Here is a 15,275-nt window from a genome sequence, read left to right on the forward strand (position 1 = left end):
ACATTATTAAAAACAAATATATAAGATGAAAGAGTTGCACATTTCCCAAGCTTCAAACAAATATGGTCATAAGCAATATTTTTAACTAGTAATAAATATTTGATTTTGTTTAAAGGGGATCTTAGTCCTAAAGATCTAGTTTAGTGCTACTAAGTTGCCAAACAGTCATTACCCACCTGTGTCTAAGAGATATAAAGTGGTGGATGCCCCGAGTAGTTCTGCGGGGTTTTAAATGGGTGTATCTTTTCTCCTGTGCCAAGCCTCTTTCTCCTGTTATTCTCCTCTATGTTTTGGGTTAGTTTTGTTTGGGAAAAAGAAAGACTGTTTATTGTCCTCCTTTTTGTTTTAAGACGGAGGCCTTGAAGTTTGGAGGCAGGGACCCTCATAAGAGCAGTGTTCCGTGATTGCTACCTGATTTGGCTTATTGAATGTGGCCAAAATGAAGTTATCATGCTGGATTCTAAAAGCAGACTCTTGGCACAGAAGGTATCAGTGCTAGTGATAAGAGTTGCGTGTCTTGGGGTTGGAGAAATGGCTCAGTAGTTAAGTGTGCGTCCTATAACTTAAGCTCCAGGCAGATCTGTGATACTCTGCCCTCCACAAGCATCTGAACTTGTGTACACACACACACACACACACACACACTATTAAGACCAAATAGATAAGACAAAAAGAGTTGCACATTTCCCAAGCTTCCAGATTGGATCATCAAACAAATAAACGGCAGGGAGCCAGGCACCTGAAACTCCAGCATAGTCTTCCCCATGTTTGACTCCAGCATGTAGTGATAGGCTCCGACACTTGTGCTGGGGTCATCCGCATCGTCTAAAGTGCCCTTGGGAAGGAAAGCAAACAAAGAAACTGTCACTGATAATGTCTTCCCTTCTTTAAATGATCAGGACCTAATCCAATGGACCTTAAGGTGCTGATATACAGTTCCTCTTGGATTAGATACTTAGTCTCACATGGTTCAAGGAAAGAGTGTTTCATGATCAGCTTGAAAGTGGCTTTTGCTTAAAATGGTAGCACACTGTGTAAGTGCTGATGGGATGATGATCCCAAAGTCGGGATTCCTATATATTTGCCCTATTAATTTGCTATATAAATTCCTATATCAATGCTTTGTGTGTCTGCTGTTCATGGCTGTCACTGTGGGTTACCGAAATCTTGCAACATCAAGACTGTTCAACAGAACTTAAAACAACGGTGTGGTTGTACGGCCCATTCCTTTCTTCCTGCCTGTTTCTTCAAGGAAAGTTTTCATAATAAGCTGCGGTTAACAACTTGAGCGTCTGTTGGTTTATATATATTTTTTATACTCAGACCATTTAATCTTTAAGAAGCAGGAAGGGAGGTGACAGGTAGAAATGAAAGTCCTTTTAAGCTTGGTGGTAGGGAACAGCACTAGGCAGCAAACACAAGCTCTGGAGTGGCATTTCCTTCAGTACCCCATGACCTTGGATTCCCAGGACGGTGGGCAATAGCAAGGTTCTGAGGCTGAACTAACAACGGTCAGCATCAGACAGCAGCAAATATATAGCTTCGAACGCAATAACATTAACACTGCTTCTGAAATATTTATGTTGGCCTTTTAGATATCCTAGGGGAAATCCATCCGAAAGCCTGCAAGTCATATATACTCTCTCTCTTTAGAAATTGCCATGAAAAATGACAGATTACATTTACATTGAGAGCCCTTTCCTGTTCCTAAGTAAAGTCCACATGTTTATAAATCAGGCATCATTTTCCTAACTTCTCTTCCTCAAAGGCTCTTGAAATTTACAGGGTCGGAAAATAAAGGCTTCCTTTTATCTTCGAACCAGACATAGTGCAGAACTCTCCACTTTCTCCCAGCCAAGCTACTAGTCCTACTGTCCTGCTAATGCCATCCCATCTCTCCTCTAAGTGATAAGCGCACTTAACAAGGGGGGAAAGAGTCCCTAACAGTCTGATCATCTCCTTCAGCAGCAGCGGCCCTGTAAAGGCAGAGCCTGTCAATTTAGCTCAGGAGGCAGAAAAGGAGGTGGGGGATGGGGTCGCACTATGGCCTTCAATTTCAGTCCTCAGGAGGCAGAGGCAGGTGGATTCCTGTGAGGCTAAGGCCAGACTAATCTACATAGTGAGTTCCAGGACAGCCAGGACTACATTGTAAGACGCTGTCTGGGGCTGGGGGTGAGGGAAAAGGGAGAAGAAGAGGCAGAGGGAGAGGGAGAAGAATAGGAGGAAACTGACAAAGTTTGCTCTGCTATAATTCAAACTCCTACTCTGGAGCACACACAGAAAAACATCTGCTGTAGGCGGGGCCCAGGTTTCCTCTGTGGCTTTCTTTTTTTTTTTCCCCTCCATCTTTATTAAATTGGGTATTTCTTATTTATATTTCAGTTGTTATTCCCTTGTTTCCAGACCAACATCCCCCTCCCCTTATCTATCAGTGTTCCCCTCCCCATCCTCCCCATTACACCCCCCCAAACAATCACGTTCACTAGGGGTTTAGTCTTGGCAGGACCAAGGGCTTCCCCTTCCACTGGTGCCCTTACTAGGCTATTCATTGCTACCTATGAGGTTGGAGCCCAGGGTCAGTCCATGTATAGTCTTTGGGTAGTGACTTAGTCCCTGGAAGGTCTGGTTTTCAGGTGGAGATACTGGGCAGGAACTCTCCACCATTTATTGGACAAGTAAATATCCAGCCGTGGATGACTGAGAAATTTTCTTATTTAAATTTCTAAGACGCATTTTGATGTGTCATTTTTCTCTCAAAGCCTTTAATTATATCTGTCACGAAAAGTTTCAAAGCTTACTGGAAGATGTAAACGGCTAGAAACCATGATTATTCTAACACACACAGAGCTGTCTAATCTGCCTGCACTTTTTTTTAGCGCTATAATCTGCAAGACTGCACCCTAGCTGGGGAATAAGCATTTACAATAAGGACTTCAAATAATTAGCGGAGTTAGTTAAGTTTGGGGGAAATTAGAACTAGTTTGTCATTTGACTATAAGTTATACTTCCATTGCATACGTTCTTGGACCCTTAAAAAAATACCTATATTCCTCAAAAAGCAAACACGGGAATCAGTGTGATCATGTGATCTTCCTCAGTTTGAAACTTGATCTGTTTGGATCCTGAATTGTCAAGAGTATTAATTAGCAGGATGTACAATGGGTAGCCAGCTCCACCTTCGTGATTTCCAACCTAAGGTCCCATTTTGCTGAGCATTAGTAAGTCACTGGACAAAATTTAACCTGCCCATTTTGAAATGAGAAATTTGCTTGCTTTAGTTATTTCCCAAGATTCAAATGTCCCCATGATGTTCTCACAGAGGCCACCTCTTGCCTCCCTTTGGTACTCACCCTGGTGGAGGCTACTGCTTCCTGAACACTCTCCATGATGAACTCCTTGGTGATCCTTCGGGAGGGCAGCTCATTGAAGAGAGAGTTGATGAGCGCCACTTTAGCTGCGTCTCGCCTGGCCTCAGCTCTACTTAAGCAGCACTTGAGAAGGAAGGAGAAGGAGCTATTAAAGAAGTCAGCATCTCACCATTCCAACACTGCTCATGTCATGGGTTCTGGACTCAGATGGTGGCATTCAACTCTTAACAGTATACACCTTTGCACTAGTTAATTATTCTCTGCTCATGATGTCCTTCTTAGCAACACAATAGAAGGGTTGAACTTGAAATCGATTGGTTGATATGGAGAGAGCCAAGCATGATCATGATACTTGACATATTGTCGTGCTCCATGAAAACATGTCAGTCATGTATATTTTGCCATCATGGCACTGATAAGAATGTGTAAGCTGATGCAAAAGGTCCTACCGTCCATACCTACTGCTTTTACACTTCTAGTCTCCCACCATTTGTTCCCCACCTTTTCCCCCAGCAGTAGTTCTCTGATTTTCTTGAGCATCGCCCTTTCCATTTTGCTTATATAGTTTGGGTAGGAAACTAGTTGGTTAAGTTTAAGGGAAATTAAACTTAAAATTAAACCGTACTTAACCAAAGCCATTTGTTTTTCCCAAAGTTAGGGGTCACAGACAGCCTGTGTACTCGGTAACTCATTAAGTAATTTTCAAGTTTGGCAGAGCAACAAGTCCCATGCAATCCTAGTCCTTTAAAGGCTGAAGGAGGGGGAAAATGATTTTGAGGCTAACCTAGGCTAGAGAGGGAGTGTGAGGCTTTGGCTGAGTTGTGGAGTACTTGCTTAGTATGCACAAGGCCCTGGGTTTGAGTACCAAGACTGTACAATAGTTTTTATCTGTGTTCCCAAAGTAACATTAGTCTCCATTCTCCTAGTGGGCTTCCCTCATTGTTCACACAGGCTCGCCTGTGCATCTCACTTCCACTCTGTCCTCTAATCTCCTTTTCTAATGCTTCAAGTTCTACTTTGGTGTGGCGTTCGAGTGTCCAGAGACAGAGGTGGGAGCCCTAGAAGAGCTGGAATGAGACGATACCTTTACAGCATTTCAAGGTGGGATTACCCCTATCCAGGAGGTTCCTGTGAACACTGGGCTATAGACGCTAAGGTTCCTAGTGGGAAACCAGTCTCATGAAGAAAAGTCAAGTCAGTGGGTAGTCAGGCAGCACGGGCTTATAAGATGTAGTCTGAGTTGTGGTGGCTGTTCTTCCTCATGCACAGTTTCTACAATGTGAAATGTGAGGCTTTCAGAAACATTATGATGCATGGCATGAAAGGAGAGGCAAAGTACCAAGGGTCACACTTTAGTTTTTCAGTTTCACAGCCTCAAGGTTTTTATTTCCCCAACAGGGAAAAACCCAAATCCCCCTGTGTGTGTTCAGCACTCTTCACCCTACGCTGACCTTTCTGCCCTGTCCAGAGACACACACTTGTATCATTTAGAGCTCAGTCTCTTCTCCCCACTACTGAATCCTTGTGATCAGATTCCTGATTTCCAAACCTTCCAAATAGTAGGGCTGTTCCAGTATAGCAATCATGCAGTTAACAATTGATCACTTCTTTTGGTCCCACTCCAAACTTTGGTGCTTATGGTTATGGTGTTTGTATGCTTCAACAGTCTTCAGTGTCCAAGCCACCAAGCCAGGATCAGTGCTTTAAGATCCCTATGTACAGTCAGGGAATGGAAAAGGTAGTAAATTATAAGGACAATAGTGTGTGTCTGTGGGGGGGTGTCTGTGTGTGTGTGTGTGTGTGTGTGAGAGAGAGAGAGAGAGAGAGAGAGAGAGAGAGAGAGAGAGAGAGAGAGGAGATTTAAGACTTGGACTCCAGTTTATGGTGCTATTGGAAGATGGTGGAAACTTTAGGAAATGGGGCCTAGTGGAAGAGAAAGTTAAGCCATTAGAGGCCCCAGAAAGAAATATTGGGAGCCTGGCACCTCTTCTCTCTCTTTTTGTCACCTGATTGAAACCATGAATGTTCTCCGCCTTGATTCACTATAGACCCCAAAGCAGAAGAGGCAATTGACTATGGACTTCTTGAGACCATATAGATCTTGGAAACCATAAGCAAAACGAACTTTTATTCTCTTAAAGTAGATTCTCTCGGATATCTGGTATGGTGAAAGGAAATGACCAAAATACTTTTAAATGAATAGAGTTGAAGTTCTAGACTATATGTAGAATATATATATATATATATATATATATATATATATTGGGTCTCTTTCATGTTTGACAAGCAAGACAAGCAAGAAGGCTTTTGGTATAGTTTGAGGCAACAAACATTTCAAACTTTAGATATCTTTCAAGGGTTGAAATACTTACATTAGATCAGAGAGTTTCTGCTTACATAGTTTTATTTTGTGCTGTAGTCTTGGCCAGAAATATAAAGGACCATAAGGTCTGAGTCAGTTTGTCCTTCAGTGGTGCTTTAAAGCTGCCTTTTTGGCAATTTTTGCCTACCACTCTCAAGCCAGGCTGAAGGCACTGACCATCTTTGAATATAATTGTTTGCTGGACTTTGCCTGCTATTTCCTACCTTCATGCCTTGATTGTTACCCATTTTATTTTGTGTCCCTCTTGTATCATATAATCATGAGGTAATTTCTTTGCATCCCTGCCCTGTTATGATTTGCTGAATGGATAACAGGCTGAAGTATAGACTAGTCAGTAACAATTCAATAAAACACCTGATAAAATGTGTAAGAAGTTCTTTCAAGAATAACTATATATACTTCTTATTCGTAAAAAGTACTATTTTATATACTTTTATGGTATTGTAACCCAGCAATATGAAAATATAATAACCGTGGACTAAAATTCATAAGGATAATTGGCTATTATGTTTAGACCCTGATATGAGCATTTTTGCCAATGCATAGGCAAAAAATGTCATGTTTCTTGTTCTTTGAAAAGTTAGCTTCCCATTAAAAAAAGCAAAGGTTTTTCCAATATCACACAACATCTGTAACAGCAGTTCATTTTAATATCAGTTTTGCTTTATAAAATCTACAACAGAGCCTTGAGGTTTTTAGAATTTAGGAAATAAAAGTCAGATCAGAGCACTCGTAAGAAATATTTTTCTGTCTAAATAATAGCAGTTTAAGACAACTTTGTGTGTGTGTGTTTGTGTGTGTATGTGTTTGTATGTTTGTATGTGTGTGTTTGTGTGTGTGTTTGTGTGTGTGTTTGTATGTGTGTGTATGTGTGTGTGTGTGTGTTTTTGTGTGTGTTTGTGTGTGTGTGTGTGTGTGTATTTGTGTGTGTATGTGTGTGTTTGTGTGTGTGTTTATATGTGTGTGTTTGTGTGTGCATATGTGTGTGTGTGTGTATGTGTGTGTGTTTGTGTCTTTGTGTATGCATGTGCATGTCTGTTTGCGTGCACGTGAGTGTGTGTGCCTGTGCATGGGTGTGTGTGTGCATGCACACATGCGTGTGCGTGTGTATATGTGTGTGTGTATGTATGAGAGAGAGAGAGAGTATGTATGTGTGTATGAGATGTATGTATGTATGTGTGTGTGTGTGTATGAGAGAGAGAGAGCGCGCACTACATAGTTAAAAGAAGCTATCTATTTAAGTAAGAGCAGCTAAGTACAAGATCAAAAGCAGCATGTACATTTACAGCAATATGGCACTGCCTCATAGATCAAAGAAGAATCGGGCAGGCCGGCCATAGACAGAGCCTTTACCAAGGAAGCAGGAAAAAAGGAGGCGGGAGACTCAGCTAATATCAAAATATGGGATCAGACACCTGTCTTTACTTGTCTTATTATTTCGGGGTATTGTCGGTTTTTTGTTTGTTTGTTTTCTTGCTTGCTTTTCCCTCCCAATGGGGAGAAAGTGTGCCTGTTAATAAGCACATAAAATAAAATCAGTTCAGAGCCATCAAAGAACTTTCCTCTCTATTGTTCTTTGTATTTCTGAAAGACAAGGTCCTCAGAATGTCTATAATGTTAGCCAGCTGCTTTCTTCTGAAACTACAAATCCAAGCCAGTAACTGCCGCCTGTTTTGGTTTTGAGAGCTTTAAGGAGAACCTTTCCCCCATAAGAACTTGTACTTGAGCAAGCAATTTAACTCATTTGCAATCTGCTTGGGGTGTCAAAGCCAAAGTCCAGATGCTTCTGTAAGAACAAGCACTTTCAGAGTCACCCCCGAACAGTGGGGGGCCACTGTAAGAAAATAAAATATGGCAAGTTACAGGGTGTTTTATTGTTTTCCAATCTGGTTATCAAGGACATCAATGGGGGTAAGTGAAGTATGATGTTATTTCAAAGCAGCTCCCTGCTGGAATTAGACTTCCCTGTATGGTTTATTCTTGCTGTTTTTCCACCAGACCTCATCATAAATATAGATCTGTAAACTGTGCCTCATGTGCTCTCCATTCTTACTTGCTAATACCCAGAGACGGCTTCCATCCTCTGCACTCTGTGCAAGTTCTGGGCTTGAATATTCAACAGCCATGATCTTTAGCAAAGTCAGCTGTGGACTTCTCAGGCATGCGAAACTAGATGCTTTGTGAGTGGCCAGCAGACCCCACTCAGACGTTTTTTTCTAGCTACTCAGCTGCCTTTTATTTGTGGGTAGATTGTAAGCCATTATAATCATTAATGTCTTCTTAAAACTAAAGCAAAAACAAACAAAACCTCTCCTCCCTGTGAAGCTACAACCTCCCCCCCCCCCGCAAAAAAAAAAAAAAAAAAAAAAAAAAAAACCACAAAATGTGGTATAAATTGGGAAAGCCATTTAAAGGTAATGATGGGCCCAAAATACAATCAATGATCCATCCCCTTTCCCAGCATTCACATTTTCACCTCAGCATTAGTCAGTGGAGCACGGCAGAAGTGACAGTTGTATTTCTCTGCTATGGTTCATAAAGAAAACCCATGGCTTTCAAATTGGTCCTGTCCCCATTTTCTCTGATTGCCTGTATGAGGAAAAGCTAATGATATCTGTGAGTAGCCCTATGGAAAGGCATACATGGTCAAAAATAAATAAATAGATAAATAAATAAATAAATAAATAAATAAATAAATAAATAAATAAAAACCTTTTGTCAATAACCACCTTGGAGAGTCTGGAAGGAGACCCAATCTAACCTTCAGATAACAGCATCTCATCTCGAAGCCTGACTGGTACCTCCAGCAGAGGGTGAGCCAGACAGTCCCAGATAAACCGATTTCAGGGTCCTGAACACGTTTGTAAGTTTCAAGGCAATTTAGTATGCAGCAGAAGATAACTATTACAGAGACTTCACTTGCTTCAGGTCGTTTAGAAGTTCCTTTAGCACACTCGTGGGGAGAGCTCAATAGCAGAGAGATTACAGCTGATCCTGAGTATTTGGGTGCTGTGCTAAGCACTGCAAAGTTAATATCATGTCTAGTTATTACAACAATCTTATGAGGTTGGTTTTATTATTACACTTACTTTGCAAAGGTTATGCATCCCAAGGTGTGGTTGACTTAAAAATTTGTCCTCAAGTATATCTGAGCAGTAGATTATTTTGTACTTCGTAGGAAGGCTAACCCACATTTAGCCAAGATCACATACCATTCCTTAAACCCATACAGTCCTCCAGACACATTTCCCACTGGATACTCTATGGGTCACTTTTACAGAAGATTCCAAACTTGACTTTGCGTAAAAGAAAAACGGGAGAAAATGCAGTCCATTATAAAACAAAACACACACACACACACACACACACACACACACACACACACACACAAAAACCTTGCTTATTGGGGAGGACAATGTGTCATTAAGGTCACCTTAGTGTCTTCTTTCCTATTTTCTGCTTTTCTGGACTATAGGGCAAGGCAGAGATAGAAGGATAAGCTATGGCTTGATCAGAGATCACATACAACTTTGTCTCTGGCTGGATGTGCCCTCATAGATATCATGGGGGTTACGTGCTATTGTATAATGTAAGTGTTGACCAACAATTGTAAGAAGTGTTTGGTAACTCTTCAAGAGTAAAAGTCATTTCCGTTAAACTTTCCAAAGTCTACTGGATAAGACAATTTCCCCAAGCCCAAATCCTTTGGCTTTGTATTTTATTTTGGAGTTTAGGTCATCAGGACCCCACAGATGATCCAATGAAGATCTCCACTGAATCTACCTAAAAACTCAAGTGCAGTAGTTCAAAACCTTTAATGTTCATGTTGCTGTTACCTGGTGACTTATTAAATATGTCTATTTCCAGGCACCCAACTGAGTCAAAACACCTAATGTTAGATGTGTGAGTCATAGTGAATGGTATGCATGTATGTATCTAGGGCAGGGAGTACTGATTTCATTGAATGTGCCTGGAGGACAGTCTTTAGGAGAATATGTCTAGAGGTAAGCAGAAAATTTGGGGTGTTGGTTCTCTCCTCTACCATGGGTCCCAGAGATTCAGCATCAGGCAAACAGTTTTACCTGCTGAGTCACCTTGCTGGCTGGCCTTCCACCTTATTTGGGGACAGGATCTTTCACTGAACTCGGAGTTGACCAATTACTTAGATTGGCTGGGTAGCAAGCTTGAGGACCCAGTTCTGGGATCATAGGCATTTGTCTCTATGCCTCGCTTTTTTTTTTTTTAACCTTAATGTGGGTACTGGGGATCAAACTCATAACCTCACATTTGTATAGCAAACACTTTATCAACTGACCCAACTCCCCAGCTCCCAAATATGCATTTTAATAAGCCTTCTAGATGATTCTGAAGTCCCTAGACCCATTCTTAGCAGAATGCTATTTCAGCTGCTTCTACCTATCTCATTTCTAACTGGCGGTGGCAGAATTTGGTTTTGTAGGTCCTTGGACTTACAATATTTCATGAACCTTATTTAAGAAAAACAATGAAAATTTTAAAGTAAAATAAGTTGACATTATGTTTTTAGTCAGTCTGTGTAGAAGCTTCTTTGTCTTCATAATAAATCCCCCTCTGTGAACATAGAACAATGCTAGTTTCTCAATAGAGGAACTGTTTTCAGGTTAAAAAGTTCTTTGATAGTTGATGGCTTTTCCGAAATACATTGAAGTTCTGCTTTTATTCTAGGGAGTTTTTTATTTCTTCTGTGAACAACACAATGTCAAGATACAATTAAGATTAATCTGTAGGCTATCCTCAAATCAAATAGTAGCTAATTATGTTCATTCATTTTCTTTCTTTCTTTCTTTTTCTTTCTTTCTTTCTTTCTTTCTTTCTTTCTTCCTTCCTTCCTTCCTTCCTTCTTTTCTTTCTCTCTCTTCCTTCCTTCCTTTCTTTCTTTCTTTCTTTCTTTCTTTCTTTCTTTCTTTCTTTCTTTCTTTCTGTTTTTGAATGAAAAGAAGTTCAAGAAGTTCTTAGAATAACTTAAATAAAATTTGATAATTATAGGCAAATTTTTAGTAGAAATGCCTAACAAGAAATTAGTATCACTTTTAGCAATTTATGAAACACTTTAGAACTATTTATAGATGGGCTCATTATAGGATATCTTCTTGTCGTTCTGACACAACTCAGAATGAAGAATAACTTTCATAGAACCTGTCAGTGGATTGATTTTCATCCATAACTTGTTTTAGAAAACAAGCTGGATACATGTGTCAAGTCATCATTTCTATACCCAAGATTTTATTGAACATATATCCTAGGTTCTGTTGGAAAGCATGTGGAAAGATATCAACTCCATATTAACAGGCTTCCTAGAATTATTCATCCATGTGCTTTAAAGATTAACAAAAATAAATCCTTCTCATCTGAATCTACAGAGCTAAATTAAGTACACTCTACTTAATGCATTTGAACAACAGCTGAGGAGCTGTAAAGGCATGGTGAGCAGGATTTTGAATAACTGTAATGTTAGTGTCTGCAAATGTTACAGACTAAGGATATGAAAACCCAAGTTAAGGATGCATCTTTGCTGGGTTAAAGACAGATCAGTGATAATGTAGGTAGACCTCACTCGACGGGGCACTGTACCCAAGGGGCTCTCCCAGGCTAAGATTTTGCAAGTGACAAAACAAACAACTGACTGCAAGAGGTGAGATTCTTGTCCTAATTGTAGATGTTGTAACATCTGTCTTTCACATGGTGGAGAACATTTTGCCTTTGCAACCTGTAGTCCACATTTCTGCATGTGACTTGCAGAGTTTTTGTGTATGGCCTGTGGGCTCTGGTCAGTGTCACCAACACCTCAGTTTTATCCTGACAGCGAGCAAGCCTTCCACAAAAAGAATTCCACAAGCCAGACCCTACTGCTCTTAGTTTTAACACTTTGACCTCTCTGGTCAAAGCATGAACATTTGCATGTGTTCCAATATATTTGGCTGTGGATATATTAGCATCTGCCCCTTCCAAATGTTGATGTGAAAAGGGCAACCTTTGAGCCTCCATCACTCGGGTTAATAGCATCCCTGCAGGTCAGGCTGGAGGCAAGTATGTAGGGAACAATTCTGAGCTCTGTGTGTACTGAGAACAGGGGTTTCTAGGCATGGGGGAGGGGGCTGGTTGGAGAGTCCGGTGTTCAGGAAAAATTCACAAGTTCCTGTTAGCTTAGAGGAATATTTCAGGCATATGGTGGGTCAGAATGTTATTTTCATAATATAAACCACCTGCCCCCCTCCTCATTTACCTCTGCTTCAAATGCTATTCTACACATGTACCTAGACCAAAGTCCCTGGTAATCATTACAATCCTAAATTGTATTATACCCCTTCAGGATTTTCTCCCCCCCTTCCTCTCTCCCTCTCTCCTCTCCTTCTCTCCCTCCTCTCCTTCCTTTCTTTCTCCCTCTCTCCTTCTCTTTCCCTCCCTTGCAGACTTTCTTCCCTCTCTCTGTCTCTTCATCCTTTTTCAAGTTGAGTTGAAGACAAGATGAATTAATCAAAACTCAAATTTTTTGACTTATTTTAGTGGCTCGAGAGGTGGATGGTTCAGCAGTTAAGAGCACTCTCTGCTCTTCCAGAGAATCAATGTTTGGTTTCTATCCCTGACATCAGATATCTCACAACTACCTGTAACTCCAGTTCTAGGGGGTTACACCTCTTCAGACTTTAGAGGGACCCTGCGCACACATAGCACATGCTCACACAAACATACACACATACACTTACATAAAAAGAGTTCTTCTAAGAATTGGCTTATTATTATAGTAGTTTTTGTGTAAATAGAGAGGGATGGGGGAAGGTCATGGAGAGAAAGTCAGTCTTCCCCTCTCAGCAAGGGAAAACAGTGACCATCTTCCCACAGTGTATATTACAAGGGCTGGAAGACTCCTGTGGAGATATCTGACATCCTTGTTTTTCCATGGGGCCTTTTCTAAGCTTTCCTTTCTCTATATGCTACCATTCTCCCTGGAGGTCAAGCATCCCTATTCACTTTAACAGGAAAAGAAACAGGCTAGAATTAAGGGAAAAGCTGAAGTATAAAGGATCTTATAAAAATAATACACACTTCCAAGTTTCATGCAAGTTGTTAAAGTCTGGTGGTTAGCTAACACGCCTTTCAAATGGAGTAGGGTCATAACTAACCTTACTATCTTTGGGTCTCATTAGTTATGACAGGATGTTTTTCTGTGCAGATTTCCACCAGAAAATTCTTCCTTTAGGAGTTGTTATACTGCGTAATGTGTGGTGCATCTGAGCCTAGTACCAAAGGCAGGAAAAAAGCCCAGAATTGTTTCAAACAGTAATGTTTAGAATTAAAGCAGTATTGGTGCTGGACAGTAGACTTGATTTTTATGGCAGGAACTTCACTTATATCTGGAATGGAATAATGGAATTTTAAGGTGAGGGCTTATTTGATTACTACCAAAAAAAAAAGCATTGCATTTCTGTTTAGTCAAATATGTGAACCGATCAAATGTTCTCTCAGTCATGGGCAAAACCTGTTTTATAAACGGATTTATTGTGATTTAGATATATGTTTAGTTTCTTGAATTTTGAGAAGACATGCAATCTATGAAGGTATAAAATGTGTTTCATGTCTGCTTATACAAATAAGTAAAAGAAAACAGTATTTTCATAAGAAATGACTATGAAAAGCAGAGTTGCAAAATCATTAAAGTCCATTATATGAAGACAAAGAGCTTTGCAAGGATACCTCTGCTCTGAGTGTTTTCTCTTTGGCTTCCTACTGTACAGCCCATTGAACAACACCAGATAGAAGTTAAAAATGGGTTGAGGGAGCTAATCAAGAATCTGCTGGTAGAGATACTGAATGTTACAACTTCATGTACAACTGGCATTATACAACTAGTCTAAGAATCACTCTACAGCACGGGACAGCTCTGCTTACTTCCTATGAAACACTTCTGTAGGATGATGTCATACAGGTGAAGGCAGGTACAATATAGAACGAGGCCTGTCATTGGACAAAAGGAAGGATGGGCAGGAGAAAAGTTTTAGAGAGAGGAGGAGATGGGAGCAAAGGGGAGAAGTCACCGAGAGAACATGAAGGCTGATGTTAAGATTCCACTCTGCACATTTACAGGTTGTTATGAATGTTCTTAAGGGATGGATGTGTATAGGGCTTTGTGTGTCTAGGTGGGCAATTATATCTTATCAATTGGATCAGAGGTTATTGTGTTGTGTGTTCTTTCGTGTGGCTATTTAAGTTCAAGAGAGTATGTGGTGGCTGTAACACTAGGCCTCCACAGAATTGGGATGTATATTTCTGGCATGCTGGCAACCTGCCTTGGGAACTAGATAGGTACAGAGAGAAGCCATCGGCAGTGTGATATGGGATAGAACAAAGCAGGTGAGAGGCTTTGCTAACTGAGATGAAGATGTCTACCAGATATCTCGGGGCACTACGGTGCCGGATGTAGTGCGGGGTAAAAGACAGCATTTTTCATAATTTTACAGCAACACACTTCTAACAATAGCACCCAAATAGTTAAGAAAGATACAATACCATAATAAGTTGAACACCCAACATTTTAAATACATCAAATAATACACCGATGTTTGACGGTTTTCTTTAATCATAATTTACAATGTAAATGATTGCATAATAATAGTCTGATACCTAAAGGAAATTTTGCTTTTGCTGATGATAAGAATGAAATCCTCAATTCCAAATTACCCTAACCAATTCTATACAGAGACCACATTATGGTCTTTAAGAAAAAAGTGGATCACAAACATTTAAAATAAAAATATAAAGTAAGATATTCAAGTTTTCTTTTGGGTTTAGAAATAAAAGTAGTTGCTGGGATGAGTGGGTTTCCTTCTGAGTTCATAAGGAGGGCTGGACAATTAGCAAGGACCTTGTTTGTTCATATGTAGAATGTGGGAAATTCCGCTGGTTTTCATGGATGTATTATGTGCCTAGGAAGGACCCAGACCTCCACTCACAAAAAATGGCATGATGAAAACACTCTCAGAATGCACAAATCCCTACCTAATGCTTATAATATTCAATGCTTTCTTTGATAAGGAACCATATTGATGTGTTCCAATATAACTTCTTGGGAAAACTTTTTTATCAGTAGGTTGTTTTATTTACTGTTCAGATATTTCACTTCTCTTTTCCCACACTATAGTAATATGTGAAGGTCTGATCTAAAAGGAGGTCTACAGTGCTCTTTTGCATTCTCTCCATCCCTTCTTCTTCTATTTGGATTTTGTTGAGGGGGGACTTTGGTGCCAAGATTAACTGAAAACTGAAAGCTGCTTCTTCTTCTTCTTCTTCTTCTTCTTCTTCTTCTTCTTCTTCTTCTTCTTCTTCTTCTTCTTCTTCTTCTTCTTCTTCTTCTTCTTCTTCTTCTTCTCCTCCTCCTCCTCCTCCTCCTCCTCCTCCTCCTTCTCCTTCTTCCTTTCCCCCTTTTTATTGCCTATTTTATTTATTTACATTTCAAATGTTATCCCCTTCGCAGTTTCACCTCCACCATC

The 15,275-nt window shown here is 40.2% G+C and overlaps 1 protein-coding gene across 1 annotated transcript in view; it reads right to left on the bottom strand.

Moving 5' to 3' along the window:
• The window catches only part of Lix1 (limb and CNS expressed 1), a 55,784-nt gene that overhangs the window by 12,627 nt on the left and 27,882 nt on the right, over positions 1-15,275 (bottom strand). The window contains exons 3-4 of the mRNA XM_032893143.1: positions 3,351-3,491; positions 740-835 (exon numbers count right to left, since the gene is read on the bottom strand). Of these exons, the coding sequence (XP_032749034.1) occupies positions 740-835; positions 3,351-3,491 (237 nt within the window). The remainder of the gene's footprint in view (positions 1-739; positions 836-3,350; positions 3,492-15,275) is intronic.

Source organism: Rattus rattus, chromosome 2, assembly GCF_011064425.1.
Source record: "Rattus rattus isolate New Zealand chromosome 2, Rrattus_CSIRO_v1, whole genome shotgun sequence".
Classification (NCBI taxonomy): Eukaryota; Metazoa; Chordata; class Mammalia; order Rodentia; family Muridae; genus Rattus; species Rattus rattus.